We start from the raw sequence: 16,950 nt of genomic DNA, 5'->3' as shown, positions 1-16,950 counted from the left end.
ATGGAAATAAATATATATGATTTGATAGCCATTACAGAGACACAGCTGCAGGATGATAAAGTCTGGGACGTGAATATTAATCGGTACATGATATTTCGGAAGGACTAGAAGACAGGAAAATATGGAGGGATAGCTGTTAATTAGGAGTGACCTTGGTACAATAGAGAGAAAGATGATCTTAGTTCTGGAGCTCAAGATGCAGAATCAGTTTGGGTAGAGATGAGAAATAGTAAAGGTAAGAAGTCACTTCTGGGAGTGGTTTATAGGCCCCCTAACAGTAACCACACTGTAGTATGGGGTATACAGGAAGAAATAATGGGGGCTTGTGAGAAAGGTATGGCAATTATCATGGGTAATTTTAATCTACATATAGATTGGACAAATCAGATTGATAAAGGTAGCCTGGATGATGAGTTCAAGAAGTGCTTTCGAGACAGTTTCTTCGAGTGACATGTTTTAGCACCAACCAGAGGGCAGGCTATACTGGATCTGGTAATGTGCAACAAGACAGGATTAATTAATGCCCTCATAGTGTAGGTGTCCCTAGGTGGTGATCATAATATGATCGAATTTCACATTCAGTTTGCGGGACAGAGGAGTGGATTTAGGACTAGTGTTTTAAACTTAAATAAGGGCAATTATGAGGGCATGAAGACAGAACTGACTAAAGTGATCTGGAAAATTAGGTTAAAGGATAGATCAGTAGCGATGCAGTGGCAGACATCTAAGGAGATATTTCACAATACACAGAAAAGATAAATTCCAGTGAGAAAGGAAGATTCTTAGGGAAGGACACACCATCGTGGAGAGCGAAAGAAGTTAAAGATCGTATCACATTGAAAGTAAAAGCATATAATTCTGCAAAGATGAGTGACAGGTGAGAAAATTGGACAGAATATAAAGAAAAACAAAGAATGACTAAAAGATTAATAAGGAGGAAGAAATTAGAGTACAAGGGAAAGCTAGCTATAAGTATAAAAACAAATAGTAAGAGTTTCTACAGGAATTTAAAAAGGAAAAAAGTAAAGTGAGCGTTGGTCTTCTAGAGAGTTCGCATGGGAAATTAATAATGGAAATTAAGGAAACGATGGATGAAATGAACGGATATTTTGCCTCTGTCTTCACTGTAATTGATATAAATTGTAAATAGTTCAGGCAGCACTGATTCCTGTGGCACTCCATTCATCACACCTTGCCAACCTGAAAAAGACCTATTTATCCCTACGATAAAAGCAAAAAACTGCGGATGCTGGAAATCCAAAAGTCATACGGACTCGAAACGTTAACTGTGTTCCTCTCCGCAGATGCTGCCAGACCCGTTGAGTTTTTCCAGGTATTTTTATTTTTATTTCTATTTATCCCTATTCTTTGCTTCCTGTTAACTAACCAATCCTCTGTCCATGCTAATATATTATCCTCTACACCATGAGCTCTTATTTTGCGTAGTGACCTGTGTTCACTGTGAAGGGTATAAATAAAATACCAGAAATAATTATGAATCAGGAGGTGAAAGGGAGGAAGGAACTTAAAACAGTGACCAGGGAAAAGGTATTGAGAAAATTATTAAAACTAAAGCTGACAAGTCCCCAGGTCCTGATGGACTTCATCTTAGGGTCTTAAAAGAAGTGGCTGCTGAGATAGTAGACGCATTGGATTTAATTTTCCAAAATTCCCTAGATTGGAAAGGTCCCATCAGATTGAAAAGTAGCAAGTGTGACTCCTCTAATCAAGAAAGGAAGGAGACAGGAAACTACAGGTCAGTTAGTTTAATATGTCATAGGGAAATTGCTCGAATCCATTACTAAGGGGGTTATAGCAGGGCACTTCGAAAATCTCAATGCAATCAGGCAGAGTCAACATGGTTTTGTGAAAAGGAAATCATGTTTGGTTAGTTTATTGGAGTTCTTTGAGGAAATAACAAGTGACGTGGATAAAGGGGAACCTGTGGATGTGCTGTACTTAGATTTCCAAAAGGCATTTGACAAAGTGCCACATTGAAGATTACAACGCAAAATAAGAGCACATGGTGTAGGGGCTAACATATTAGCATGGACAGAGGATTGGTTAGCTAACAGGGAGCAATGAGTAGGGATAAATAGGTATTTTTCAGGTTGGCAAGATGTGACAAATGGAGTGTCACAGGGATCAGTGCTGCCTGAGCTATTTACAATTTATATCAATTACTTGGATGAAGGGACCAAATGTATGGTTGCTAAATTTGCTGCTGACACAAAGATAGGTAGAAAAGTAAGTTGTGAAGAGGACGTAAGGAGTCTGCAAAGGGACATAGATGGGTTCAGTGAGTGGGCAAACATTTGGCAGATGGGGGTATAATGTGGGAAAATGTGAACTTGTTCACTCTTGCAGGAAGAATAGAAAAGCAGCATATTATCTAAATGGAGAGAAATTGCAGAACTCTGAGGAACAGAGGGATGAGGGTGTCCTAGTACAATCTTTTTAATTCATTTATGGGATGTGGACATCGCTGGCTGGGCCAGCATTTATTGCCCACCCCTAACTGCCCTTGAGAAGGTGGTGGTGAACTGTCTTCTTGAACCGCTGCAGTCCATGTGGTGTAGGTACACCCACGGTGCTGTTAGGGAAGGAGTTGCAGGATTTTAACCCAGCGACAGTGAAGGAACAGCAATATATTTCCAAGTTTTGATGGCGAGTGGCTTGAAACGGAATTTCCAGGTGGTGGCGTTCCCATGTCTCTGCTGCCCTTGTCCTTCTAGATGGTAGTGGTCGTGGGTTTGTAATGTGCTGTCTGAAGAATCTTGGTGAGTTCCTGCAGTGCATCTTGTAGATGGTACACACTGCTGCTACTGTGCGTTGGTGCTGGAGGGAGTGAATGTTTGTGGATGTGGAGCCAATCAAGTGAGCTGCTTTGTCCTGGATGGAATCAAGTTTCTTGAGTGCTGTTGCAGCTGTACTCATCCAGGCAAGTAGAGAGCAGTTCATCGCATTCCTGACCTGTGCCTCGTAGGTGGTGGACGTGAATCCGGAAAAGTTAACATGCATGTACAGTGATTAGGAAAGCAAATGGGATGTTGTCGTTTATTGCAAGAGGAATGGAATCTAAAAGTAGGGTTAAAAACAGAAAATGCTGGAAAAACCCAGCAGGTCTGGCAGCATCCGTGGAGAGAAAAGCAGAGTTAACATTTCAAGCTGATATGTCTCTTCTTCAGAGTCATGCAGACTCGAAACGTTAACTCTGCTTCTCTCTCCACAGATGATGCCAGACCTGCTGAGTTTTTCCAGCATATTCTGTTTTCATTTCAGATTTCCAGCATCTGCAGTATTTTGCTTTTATCTAAAGGTAGGGATGTTTTGTATAGGATGTTGGTGAGACCACATCTAGAGTATTGTGTACAGTTTTGGTCTCTTTATTTAAGAAAGTATATAAACGTATTAGAAGCAGTTCAGAGAAGGTTCACTCGACTGTTAGGAAGTTATTTTACCAGGCAAGGGTGGACAGGCTGGTCCTGTATCCACTGGAGTTTAGAAGGTTGAGAGGTGATCTTATTGAAACATTGAGGCAGGGTGGATGCCGAAAGGATGTTTCCCCTTGTGGGAGAGACTTTTCCATTTAAGACGGAAAAGAAATTTTTTCTCTCAGAGGGTCATGAATCTTTCGAACTCTCTTCCCCAAAGAGTGGTGGAGGCAGGATCATTGAATATTTTTAAGGCAGAGGTAGATAGATTTTTGACTAACCAGTATTTTCTGTTTTTATGTCAGTTGAAACATTTGCGTGGGCTAGAATTGATAATGTTGAGATATTAGATCTGGCTGTACTTAAAAGTTGATAAGTTGTTACAATTGAGGTTTAAAAGATTATATTTTGGGAGTGTAACTTTAAATTTAGGGCAAATTAAGTGAGTCATGTGACCAGTTCTGAAGTCTGCCAGTTTTCTGTTTTGGATGCTGGTGAGGGCAATGGTTCCTCGGAGGAGTGCAGTCAGAGCCAAGTTCATGGCACCATGGATGGCTCTGCTGTATGGTAGGGAAGGAAGAAGAGGGGAAGAGCAGTACTAATAGGGGATGTTTTTTAGTTAGAGGAACAGACAGGTGTTTTTGTGGCCACAGGATGACTACAGGATGGCACGTTGCCTCCCTGGTGTCAGGGTCAAGGATGTCATGGAGCGGCTACAGGATATTCTTCTTGCGAAGGGTGAACATCCAGAGGTCATGGTCCACACCGGTAACAATGACTTAGGTAGGAAAGGGGATGAGGTCCTGAAAGCAGATTTCGGGGGACTAGGAAGAAGATTGAAAAACAGGGCCTCTAAAGCAGTAATCTCAGGATTACTTCCAGTCCCATGTGCTAGTGAGCATTGAAATAGGAGAATTGGGAGACTGAACATGTGGCTGGAGAACTGGTGTAGGAGGGAGGGCATCAGATTTCTGAGGCATTAGGACTGGTTCTAGGGCAGGTGAGACCTGTACAAAATGGAGGGGCTGCATCTTAGCAGGACCGGGACTAACATCCTTGCAGGGAGATTCGCTAGTGATGCTGGGGAGGGTTTAAGCTAGATTGGCAGGTGGACAGGAACTTGAGAGGGAGCTCAAATTCGAGGGAAGCAAAACTGATAAAAGGAAGTAGAAAGGTAGAAAGCAAAAATAGAAGCCAGAAGAAGCATTGGCAAGCATCAAATAGGATCAGAATAGAGAATAAAGTTAAAAAAGGCAGAGTTAAAGGCACTCTATCTGAATGTATGTAGCATTTGCAAAAGGGTTGATGATTTGAATGCACAAATTGAAGTAAATGGGTATGATTTCATTGCCATTACAGAGATGTAGCTACAGGGTGACCAAGATTGCTAATTGAATATCCAAGGATATTTGGCATTTAGAAGGCATAGGCAAAAAGGGAAAGGAGGTGGAGTAGCAGTGTTAAAAAGGGACGAAATCAGTACATTGGTAAGACAGGATCTTAGATCGAAGAATAGAGGTGTAGAATTGGGTGGAGCTAAGAAACAGCAAGGGACAGCAAACATTGGTGGGAGTTGTTTTAGGCCACCAAAGTGGTAACGTTGGGGACAGTATAAATCACGAATTAGAGATGCATGCAATGTGGGTAATACAGTATTAATGGGTGATTTAAATTTACACAAAGACTGGGTTAACCAAATCAACACTAATGCTGTAAAGGATGAATTCCTGGAATGTATACAACTTGGGTTTCTGGAGCATTACATTGAGGAGCCAACTAGGGATTGGGCTATTTTGGATTTAGTGTTGTGTAACAAGAAAGGGCTAATTAATAACCTTACTGTAAAGGAGCCTTTGGGAAATAATGACCATAATAATTTTGCATTAAGTTTGAATGCGATATAGTTCATTCTGAAACTAGGGTCCAAATCTGAAGAAAGGAAATTGTGAGGGTATGAGGGGCAAGTTGGCTATGGGAAAATACACTAAAAGATTTGATAGTAGACAAGCAATGGCTAGTATTTGAAGAAATACTATATGGCCTACTGCAGATATAGATTCCTCTAAGGCACAAACATCCAGAGGGAAAGGCAAATCAACCATGGTTAATGAAAGGAAGTAAGGATTGAATTAAATCAAGGGAAGTGGCTTATGAGGATGCCAGAAGAAGTGGTAAACCTGAGGATTGGGAGCAATTTAGAACCCAGCAAAGGAGGACCAAGAAACTGATTAAGAAAGGGAAAAGAGGATATGAATGCAAACTGGTGAGGAACATAAAGGTGGACTGTAAAAGCTTATTGAGGTAGGTGAAAAGGAAAAGATTAGCTAGGATAAATGTGGGTCCATTACAGGTGGGGCCAGGAGAATTTATAATGGAGAACAGGGAAATGGCAGAGAAACTAAACAGTTACTTTGCATCTGTCTTCACGGAAGAAGATACAGAAAATCTCCCAGAAATACTAGGCAACCAAGGGACTTGTAAAACTGAGGAACTAAAAGAAATTGGCATTAGTAAAGAAGTAGTACTTGAAAAGTTAACAGGATTGAAGGTTGATAAATCCCCTGGACCGGTCGAGCTTAATCCCAGAGGGTTGAAGTAGGTGGCTAAAGAGACAGTAGATGCATTGGTGGTTATCTTTCAAAATTCTATAGATTCTGGAAAAGTTCCTGCGGACTGGAAAGTAGCAAATGTATCACAGAATCACAGTGCTGAAGAGGCCCTTTGGCCCATCGATTCTGCACTGACACGTGAGAAACACCTGACCTACCTACCTAATCCCATTTACCAGCACTTGGCCCATAGCCTTGAATGTTATGACGTGCCAAGTGCTCATCCAGGTACTTTTTAAAGGACGTGAGGCAACTCACCTCCACCACCCTCCCAGGCAGCGCATTCCAGACCGTCACCACCCTCTGGGTAAATAAGTTTTTCCGCACATCCCCCCTAAACCTCCTGCCCCTCACATTGAACTTATGCCCCCTTGTGACAGACCCTTCAACTAAGGGGAACAGCTGCTCCCTATCCACCCTGTCCATGCCCCTCATAATCTTGTACAGCTCAATCAGGTCGCCCCTCAGTCTTCTCTGCTCCAGCGAAAACAACCCAAGTCTATCCAACCTCTCTTCATAATTTAAATGTTTCATCTCAGGCAACATCCTGGTGAATCTCCTCTGCACCCCCTCCAGTACAATCACATCCTTCCTATAATGTGACGACCAGAACTGCACACAGTACTCCAGCTGTGGCCTCACCAAGGTTCTATACAACTCCAACATGACCTCCCTACTTTTAATCTATGCCTCGATTGATAAAGGCAAGTGTCCCATATGCCTTTTTCACCACCCCACTAACATGCCCCTCCGCCTTCAGAGATCTTTGGACACACACGCCAAGGTCCCTTTGTTCCTCAGAACTTCCTACTGCCATGTCGTTCATTGAATACTTCCTTGTCAAATTACTCCTTCCAAAGTGTATCACCTCACACTTTTCAGGGTTAAATTCCATCTGCCACTTATCTGCCCATTTGACCATCCCGTCTATATCTTCCTGTAGCCCAAGACACTCAACCTCACTGTTAACCACCCGGCCAATCTTTGTGTCATCCGCAAACTTACTAATCCTACCCCCCACATAGTCATCTATGTCATTTATATAAATGACAAATAATAGGGGACCGAGCACAGATCCCTGTGGTACGCCACTGGACACTGGCTTCCAGTCACTAAAGCATCCTTCTGTCATCACCCTCTGCCTCCTACAATTGAGCCAATTTTGAATCCACCTTATCAAATTACCCTGTATCCCATGTGCCTTTGCCTTATAATTCTACTCTTTAAGAAGGGAGGAAGAGGGAGAATGGAGAACTATAGACCTGTAAGTCTGAAGTGAGTAGTAGGGAAAATGTTAGAATCTATTATAAAGGATATAATAAGTGAACATTTAGAAAAGAATGGTAAAAATTGGGCAGAGTCAACATGGATTTATTAAAGGGAAATCGTGTTTGCCTAACTTGGGAGTTTTTTTTTTTGAGGATGTTACTTGCAGCATAGATAAAGGAGAACCAGTGGATGTGGTATATTTGGATTTTCAGAAGGCTTTTGATAAGGTCCCACACAAACCAGTGGTTTGTGTACAGGTAAAACAGGGAAAATCAGTGATAGGTAAAGAAGTGGGAACGTGTTCACAATTTACCCAAGAGAATGTGAAGGAGCAGTTGCAGAAACAGCCTGTAGAAGTGTTTTCAACAGAAGTATTGCAGAGAGAGCATCCTGGATTATTTCAGGATAATCCTGAAAGATTAGGATTATTTGATAATGAGGTCACAGGCTCATAGGTTAAAACAAAAAGAAGAGGAAGTTCAAATGCAGGGAGAAGGTGTGGAAATCCAATTGGCTAACACTGTTCAATAAAGTTGTTCAGGAAGAAAAACTGGAAGACAATTCAGCTGAAATGTTTAACTCAAGGAGGTTAGTGGAGTTACAGAAAAAGGATTTGCAAATAAAACATTTATATCAGACAGCTTACTCAAAAACAGAGGCAAAACTATTACAGAAAGTTATTACCTTGAGGATAATGTTTTAATGAGAAAGTAGAGGCCTTATCATGTTTCAACAAATGAAAGCTGGAGAGAGATGCATCAGATTGAATTACCATTTGGATGTAGAAATGTGATTCTGAAGATAGCTCATAAAATTCCAATGGGGGGACATTTAGGAATTAGAAAGGCACAGGCGAAGATACAAAAACATTTTTTTTTTGGTCTGGATTGCAAAGAGCTGTAGTCAAAATTTGTAGAACATGTCACACATGTCAGGTGATAGGTAAACCACAAGCAGTGATTAAGCCAGCACCTTTAATTCCAATTCCAGCATTTGAAGAACCTTTTACTAGGGCCATGATTGATTGTGTAGGAACCTGCCCTAAGACAAAAAGTGGAAATCAGTACTTACTGACAATAATGTATATCTACACCAGGTTTCCTGAAGCAATGCCTTTGAGATACATTACAACAAAGAGAATTGTGGGAAAATTAACTAAATTTTTTTTCAAGATATGGTATACCTAAGGAAATACAATCAGATCAGGGTTCAAATTTCATGTCACAGCTGTTTAATGAAGTAATGAATAGTTTGAGAATAAAACAGTTGAAGTCAACAGTTTATCATCCTGAGTCACAAGGGGTTTTGGAAAGATGGCATCAAACTCTTAAAAACTATGATGAGTGTATAGTCAGGCTTATCCACAGGATTGGGACTGGGGAATTCCATTCTTGTTATTTGCTATTAGGGACGCTCTTAATGCATCGACTGGTTTTACTCCTTTTGAACTAGTTTATGGTCCTGAGGTAAGGGGACCAATGAAATTGATTCATGAGAAATTTGTGGGTCAAAATTCAGGAACTACTCTCCTGGATTACGTATCAAATTTCAGAGAGAGATTGGACAGAGCATGTGCGCTGGTTAGGGAACATTTAAAGATATCACAGCAAGTGATGAAAATGAAAGCAGACAGGAAAGCCAAAGCTCATAGCTTTGTTGCTGGGGAGAAAGTACTAGTTCTGTTACCAGTACAGGGTGACTGGGTGAAGATTTAGTGGGCCTTACAGGATTGAAAAGAAGCTGAGTGAAGTGAATTAGTTAATAAATACTCCAGATAGAAGAAAGAAGCAGAGGGTGTGCCATGTAAATATGCTCAAAAAGTACTTTGACAGGGAAGAGGACTAAAAAGAGGTGTTAGTATTGGTAGATAATGAGAAAGAAGTAGAAATGCAGGATTCTGAAATTGATTTTCCTCCAGTCAAATTGGATAATGAGGGGGTACATGAAAATTTACATATAATAAGAGTTACCTTCCAGACAAATGTTAAAGTGATTTAGGAAAGCTATTGCAGTCACACAAAGATATTTATAGAAATAAGCTGGGAAGGACGAATTCAGCTATACATGATGTATGTGTAGAAGTTTCATCTTCACTAAGGCAACATCCTTATTGATTAAACCCGGCAAAGTTATCATAAGTGCAGAAAGAAATCGAATTCATGCTTCAAAACGATATCGAGTCCAGTTGCAGTAACTGGAGCCTATTGCACTGGTACCGAAACCAGTTGGAACACAAAGTCTATCAAAAGGTGAATGCGGTGACAAAAGCGGATTTGTTTCCTATACCACAATTGGAAGGTTGTATTGAGAAAGTGGGACAATCAAAATTTATCACAAAGATTGACTTGCTGAAAGGATATTGGCAAGTACCATTATTGGAAAGAACAAAGGAGATATTGGCTTTTGTGATGCCAGATGGACTATATCAGTTTAAAGTCATGCCGTTTGGTATGAAAAATGCATCTGCAACATTTCAAAGACTGACAAAGTAATTGCAGGTTTGAACAATTGTGCTGTTTATATTGACTACTTCATAGTTTTCAGTCAGACGTGGGAGAAGCATTTACAACATTTGGAAGAATTATTTACTCGATTACAAGAAGCTAATTTGGTGATGAACTTGGCTCACCGTGAATTTGCAAAAGTACAAGTTACGTATCTAGGCCATAACATTGGACATGGTAAGGTGGCTGCGAGAGATGTGAAAGTCAAGGCTATCGTGGATTTCCTCATGCCTACAACAAAACGAGAAGTTTTGAGATTTCTGCGCATGAGTGGGTTTTATTGGAAATTTGTACCAGATTGTAGCAGTGTGGCTGCTCCACTGACTGAACTATTAAAAAAGAACAAGAAGTTTCAATGGACATAGGAGAATCAGAAGGCATTTGACAATTTGAAAACTGTATTAACTATGACACCAATTTTGGCAATTTAAGTTGGCCGTTGACGCAAGTGATATAGGCATTGGGGCCACATTGTTACAAGATGATGACACTGGAATTGAAAAACCGAAAGGGTATTTTTCACGGAAGTTGAAAATACAACAGAGAAGATATTCAATGATCGAAAAGGAGACTTTAGGTCTGGTGTTAGCATTGCAGCATTTTGAGATTTATGTTGCAAACAATTCGTCAGAAACAATTGTTTATACAGACCACAAATCCTTTAAAGTTTCTGGACAAATTTCCAACAAATTTTAAGACAGAAGTGCAAGGCTATTCAGATGGAGTTTATTACTGCAACCATTTAATCTACAGTTTATATATGTAGCGGGATGAGAAAACCTGATTGCAGATACATTTTCAAGAGTTGAAGCTTAAAGGGAAAATTGGACATTTAAAACCTGGACACTGAACTGAAATGATTTCTGTTGATATGAGGGATTTGTATACATATGTTGTTATGTTAGTGCATGCAACTGGTAATGTAATAATGTAAGTATAGGAGATAGTATAAGATGGGTTAATAAAAATGAAGCTGTCTTTTTAAATTATGACGGTTCATTTTTCAATAAGGAGGGGGGTGCCAGGAAGATATAATAATTCTCAATGTTATTGGAATTTATTGTAAAATAGTGGTATCTGTGTCTATGTGTGTGGGCGTGAGACTCAATTGGATTGAAGGCAGCTGGTCTGAGGGCTTTGATGTAAACATGGTAAACATGGGGGAAGTTTAGAATGTAAGGTGTAAAAGGGCATTTGCATTTTTCAATAAACCAGACTGGATTGTTTTCAAAGGAGGAGTGAAATGTGTCACCTAGCCAGGTGAAGTTTAGAAACAGTGTGTTTATTTTTCCCAAAGATTACTGGTAAAACTTAGTGCTATGAGAGTTTTTTGTTCTTAGAAGGGTAAAGTCCAAAGACATAGTGAAACAATGGAAGTTTGCATTCAAAGGGGAAAATATGTATAACTGAGTGAAGGCTTCGTGCCAGGTCCTGGCCATAATTTTTCAATCCTCCTTACACACAGTGGGTATGCCAGATGACTGAAAATTGTAAATCTTACATTATTGTTCAAAAACGGGTATAAGGATAAGCCCAGCAATTTACAAGCTAGTCAAATTAACCTCAGTGGTGGGAAAGTTTTTAGAAGAGATAATTCTTGATAAAACTAAGAGTCACTTTGATAAATATGGATTAATTAAGGAAAGCCAGCACGGATTTGTAAAGGACAATTGAGTTTCACTAACTTAAATAAATTTCTTGATAAGGTAACAGAGCGGGTTGATGAGGGCAATGTGGTGCACATGGACTTCCAGTAGGCATTTGATAAAATGCCACATAGCAGCTTGTCAGCAAAATTAAAGGCCTTGGAATAAAAGGGACAGTGGCAGCATGGATATGAATTTGGCTAAGTGACAGGAAACAGAATAGTGGTGAATGGTTGCTTTCATATTGGCAGAAGGTATCCACATGGGATTTCCCAGGGGTCAATAATAGGATCATTGATTTTCTTGATTGAAATGAATGACCTTGACTTAGGTATGCATAGCAATTTCAAAAATTGCGGATGACACAAAACTTGGAAGTATAGTTAACTCAGAGGTGAATAGTGATAAACTTCAAGAGGAAGTATACAGGCTGGCAGATGAAGTTCAATGCAGGGAAGTGTGAAGTGATTCATTTTGATAGGAAAAACAAGGAGGCAATATAAAATAAAATATACAATTCTAAAAGGGGTGCAGGAGCACAGAGCCTTGGGGACATATGTGCACAAATCATTGAAGATGACAGGACAGGTTGTGAAAGGGGTCAAAGCACTGGGGATCCTGGGCTTTATAAAAAGGGGCATGAGTAAAAAAGCAAGGAAGTTATGATGAATCCTCACTGGTTTGGCCTCATTCTCATTTCTAGGCACCACACTTTAGGGTGGCTGTAAAGGCATTGGAGGGGGTGCAGAAAAAATTTGCAAGAATGATTCCAGGATGAAGAGCTTCAGTTATGTGTTTAGATTGGTGAAGCTGGGGCTGTTTTCCTTAGAGAAGATTAAAGGGAGATTTGATAAAGGTGTTCAAAATCATGATGGGTCTGGACAGAGGAGATAGCAAAAAAACTGTTCTTGTTGGCAGAAAGGTTAAGAACCAGAGGACACCGAATTAAGGTGATTGGCAAAAGAAGCAACAGCAACACGAGGAAAAATTTTTTTATGCAGTGAGTGATTTGGAACTGGAATGGACAGCCTGAGTGTGGTGGAAGCAGATTCAATTGACGCTTTCAAAACAGAACTAGATCGCTGTCTGAAGAGAAACAACTTGCACAGCTTTGGGGAAAAGGTAGGGGAGTGGGACTAAGTGAGTTGTTCTTGCAGAGATCCAGCACAAACATGATGGATGGTCTCCTTCTGTACAGTAACCATTCTATGATTAGGGCTACCCTACCTCCTTTGCCATTCTGCCTTTCTTTTCAAAGGTCAAGTACACTGAATATGTATTTCCTAACCTTAGTCACCATGCAGCCATGTCTCTATTAGATCAAACCCATTTAACTCTCCTTGGGGTATTAATTTGTCTGTCCTGTTAAAAATTCCTCAGATAAAAGTACCTTCAATTTCAACTGTTTTACTATTTCCCTCCCCATTTTGAACATATTCGTTGATGCACTATTATTGTTATACTTTTAGTCTCTGTCACACACGACTTATCTTTCTCTAAATCACCACACAGCTCTGTGGCCTTGATTTTTCCTTCTAGATTTAGAAATTTCCCCTCACTTGAACCTTGCAATTTAATTTAAAGCCCCATCTACAACCCTAGTTACTCGATTTGCCAGTACACTGGTCCCCACCCGGTTTAAGCAGAGTCTGTCCCAATGGAACAACTCTGTCTCTCCTTAGTATTGGTGCCAGTGCCCCATAAGTCAAAACCTCTACCTTCTTTCAATCATATATTCAACTCTCTCACTCTGTTTCAATTTGGTACGGTTGTAATCCAGAGATTTTATTACTTTAAAGTTCTGCTTATTCATTTGAACTCTAGCTCCTCAAATTCTCTTAGCAGAACACCATACCTACATAGAGCATGACAACTGGATCCTCCCCCTCCAAGTTGCCCTCCAACTTGGTGATGATGTCATTAACCCTGGCACCAGGCAGATAACACAATCCTCAGAACTCCCAGTTGTGGCCATAGAGAACAGTGTCTATCCCCCAACTATACTATCCCTTATCAAGACCGTATTCCTTTTCACTACCCCCGACTTGAAGGGCCTCATATACCACCTTATAGGAACACTGGACTTAGGAGCAGAAGCAGGTCAATCGGCCCTTCGAGCCTGCTCCGCCATTCAACGAGATCATGGCTGAGTTGTTTGTGGTCTCAACTCCACTTTCCTGGCTGTCCCCTATAACCCTCAACTCCCTTATAATTCAAAAACCTGTTTAACTCTGCCTCGAATAAATTCAATGATGTCGTCTCCACTGCTTTCTGGAGAAGAGAATGCCGCAGACCAACAACCCTCAGAAAAAAATTCTCATCTCAGTCTTAAAAGGGAGACCTCATTCTTAAACTGTGTCCCCTAGCTCTAGTGCTGCCTCATGTACCAAAGCGCCATGGACAGTTTGCTCAGTCACCCTGCAGACTTTGCCTTCATCCACACAGGCAGCTGGATAACGGCAAAGGCGGAGGCTTCTCCGATACTGCACCTGCCTGATGTCCAGTCACATTCTCAAGTTCTTGTTCACTAAACCATACCACTTCCCAACCTAAGGGGTGTGAATGCCCCCTGGATAAAAATGCCAAGGTAACTCTCCCCTTCCCCGATGCCTCAATAACTGAGCCGAATTTCCTCAAGTTGCAGACACTTACTGGAGATATGGTTGTCTGGGATTGCAATGCTCTTTGCAAACACTCTCATGCTGCAGTTACAGTACGTCATCTGCACTGCCACCTCCATATAAACTTTTTTAATGTAGATAGTCCAATGTATTTAATCAACTTAGATTAAAATTTGTAGTCTTTTAGCTAATTACTTGATCTAGTTTAAATTATAGGTAGATTAAATTAAATATCTACTTGTAAGACCATAAGTATTGGAAGCAAAAAGCAGCACCTCCTTTCCCTCTGCATCAGATCTCTAACTTTTACATTCTGTTTGCAATACACTCTATTTACGACCATTCCACTTCAGTGAGATATTGGAGATTAGTGATGGGAGGTGTCAAAATGGAAGCGCACTGTCTCCTTAAAAAGGTTTTAACAATCAACCCACCTCCTGAGAGTTTACTGGTCGTTTTTGTGGATTAAAATTACTCCCTGGGACCCATATAGCTAAGAGTACTTCTGCTTAATGGTGGAGTGAAGGGATGGGGCACACAGGTGGAAATGCTCAAGAGGCTAAAACCAGAGAAAGCTTGTGTTAGGGGAGCAACACAGGGGTAGAGAAGTTGCAAAGACAGAATGGCATAAGGCCATGGAGGGACTTGAAGATGAGAATGAGGGCTTTAAACAGGAAGGATGGAGAGCCAAAGCAAGTCAGTGGAGACAGGGCTGATGGGTGAGTGGGCACTTAAATATGGCACAGTATGCAGGCAGTATATTTTTGACTAAGCCGCAATTCATGGAGAGTGGAAGATGGGAAGCCAGTGACAAGTGTGTTGGGATGAAGTCTGGAGGGGATAAAGGAATGTCTAAGGATTTCAGAGGTTGAGGTGGATGGTGTTGGTGAAGGGTGGGGAGGGGGTGCGTATCATGAAGCTGGGGATGTTCTAGAGGTGGAAGAAAGTGTTATTTGTGATGGAGAGGTTATGGAGTCTGAAACACAGCTCAGGACTGAGCAGGAGATGTGAACAGTCTGATTCAAAAAGTGCAATCAGGAAGAGCACTGGAATGGGAAGCAGAGGAACACAATTTGTGCAGCCACTGAACATGATGGCTTCAGTCTTTTTTTTAAGGTGAACAGAAAAAATTAAGAGTCATGCAAACTCAAGACTAAAAAAAGTAAAACTCAAGTTATTTGAGTAAGTAAGTAAAGATTTTTTTTTACTGGTTAACAAATAAAACAGGTTAATTTTATATTAATTAATAAATAACAGGTTGCAGTGTCACTTAAATTCACAGAAACAACAAAAGGAAGGGACGGAGTCTTGGTGCTCTGCTTGCAAGACAATTTCAGGCTAAAATAGTGTCTGAAGCACGAGCAAACATTTAGTTCCACCACCTTCTCAGAGCACCTAGGGATAGCCAATAACCGCTGGCCTCGCCGGTGTCCATGTCCTGTGAATGAATAAAAACATTTCCAGCTACTGATTGCCTCCAACCATTAGAGATGCCCTGAATTTAAAACACAGCAAACTGCTTGCTCACCTTATGGCTGTTCATAGAATGACACTGCACAGGGGGATGCCATTTGGCCCATAATGCCTGTGCCAGCTCTTTCAAAGTTCCACTCCCCTGCTCCTTCCCCACATCTCTGTTCTCAATTATTTAACAGGTGGTAGTATTACACAACATTATGGGGGTGTCCTTTGTCTCCACAAGGACTGGGCAGTGGCCACTCCTACCAGTACTGTCGTGCACAGGTATATCTGTGACAGGTAGATTGGTGAGGACAAGGTCAAGTAGGATCAATTCCCTCAGTTTTTCAACACCTAAGAAGTCCAGTCTGGCACCTATGTCCTTCAGGACCTGACCAATTCAGTTAATAGTGGTAATATTCAGCTACCCAGATACATTATGCACCCTTGCTATCCTTAGTACTTCTTCCATGGAGGAATATGGATTCATCAGCCAAGGAAGGGCAGTATATGGTAATCAGCAGGAGGTTTCCTTGCCAATGTTTGACCTGATGCCATGAGACATCATGGGGTCCAGTGTCAATGCTTAGGACTTCCAAGATCACTGCCTCCTGACTGTATTCCACTACTGCCAGCCGGTGGGAAAGGATATACTCAAGGATGGTGATAGTGGTGTCTGGGATATTAAATGTAAGGCATGATTCAGTGAGTATGACTATGTCAGGCTATTGCTTGACTAGTCTGTTGAACTGCCACCAGTTGTTAGTGAGGAGGACTGGGCATGATTGACTAAGCTGGTTGTGCCTTTCAGTCTTAGGTTGATGCTGGTGGTCCATTTGGTTTTCTTATTATACTTTTATAGCAGTTTGATACAACTGAGTGGCTTGCTAGGTCATTTCAGAGGGTAGTTAAGAGTCAACCGCTTTGCTGTGGGTCTGGAGGCATGGGTCAGCCAGATTGTAAAAGGACAGCAGATTTCCCTTGCTAAAGAACCTTAGTGAACCAGATGTATCATTACGACAATTCTTAAGTTACATGATTACATGTTACATACATGATTCATTCATTAAGGATACTAATTTTCTATTCAAGATTTATTTAATTAAATTTAAGCTGTGTCTCTGGCTTACTAGTCCATTAACATAACCACAATTAAGAGGGGATCCATGAACACCTCCATCCTCAATGGTGGCAGAGCTCACAAATGTAAATTTGAGCCATCTTTAGCCAGGTGTGCCATCTCAGCCTCCTTCTAAGGCCCCTAGTATCAGATGCCAGTTCTCAGCAATTTCAATGCACTACACCTGATATCAAGAAATGGCTGAGTGCATGGGATACCACGGGCCCCAACAACATTCGGCTGTAGCGCTGAACGTGTTCTAGAACTAGTTGCGCTTGCAGCCAAGGTG

At 41.0% G+C, this 16,950-nt stretch overlaps 1 protein-coding gene across 6 annotated transcripts in view; it reads right to left on the bottom strand.

The window, feature by feature from the left end:
* The window catches only part of stimate (STIM activating enhance), a 147,463-nt gene that overhangs the window by 27,945 nt on the left and 102,568 nt on the right, over window positions 1-16,950 (bottom strand). The window contains exon 8 of one of the 6 annotated variants that reach the window (XM_078543071.1): window positions 14,901-15,521. The exons of the other annotated variants lie outside the window; for them this stretch is intronic. Within the exon in view, the coding sequence (XP_078399197.1) occupies window positions 15,453-15,521 (69 nt within the window). The 3' untranslated portion in view covers window positions 14,901-15,452. Of the gene's footprint in view, window positions 1-14,900; window positions 15,522-16,950 lie in introns of those variants that run through there. 6 annotated transcript variants of the gene reach the window in all.

This window comes from Cetorhinus maximus, chromosome 6 (assembly GCF_964194155.1).
Source record: "Cetorhinus maximus chromosome 6, sCetMax3.hap1.1, whole genome shotgun sequence".
In the NCBI taxonomy this organism is placed as follows: Eukaryota; Metazoa; Chordata; class Chondrichthyes; order Lamniformes; family Cetorhinidae; genus Cetorhinus; species Cetorhinus maximus.
The sequence above is the reverse complement of the archived record's forward strand: the minus strand, read 5'-3'. Positions and strand labels throughout refer to the sequence as shown.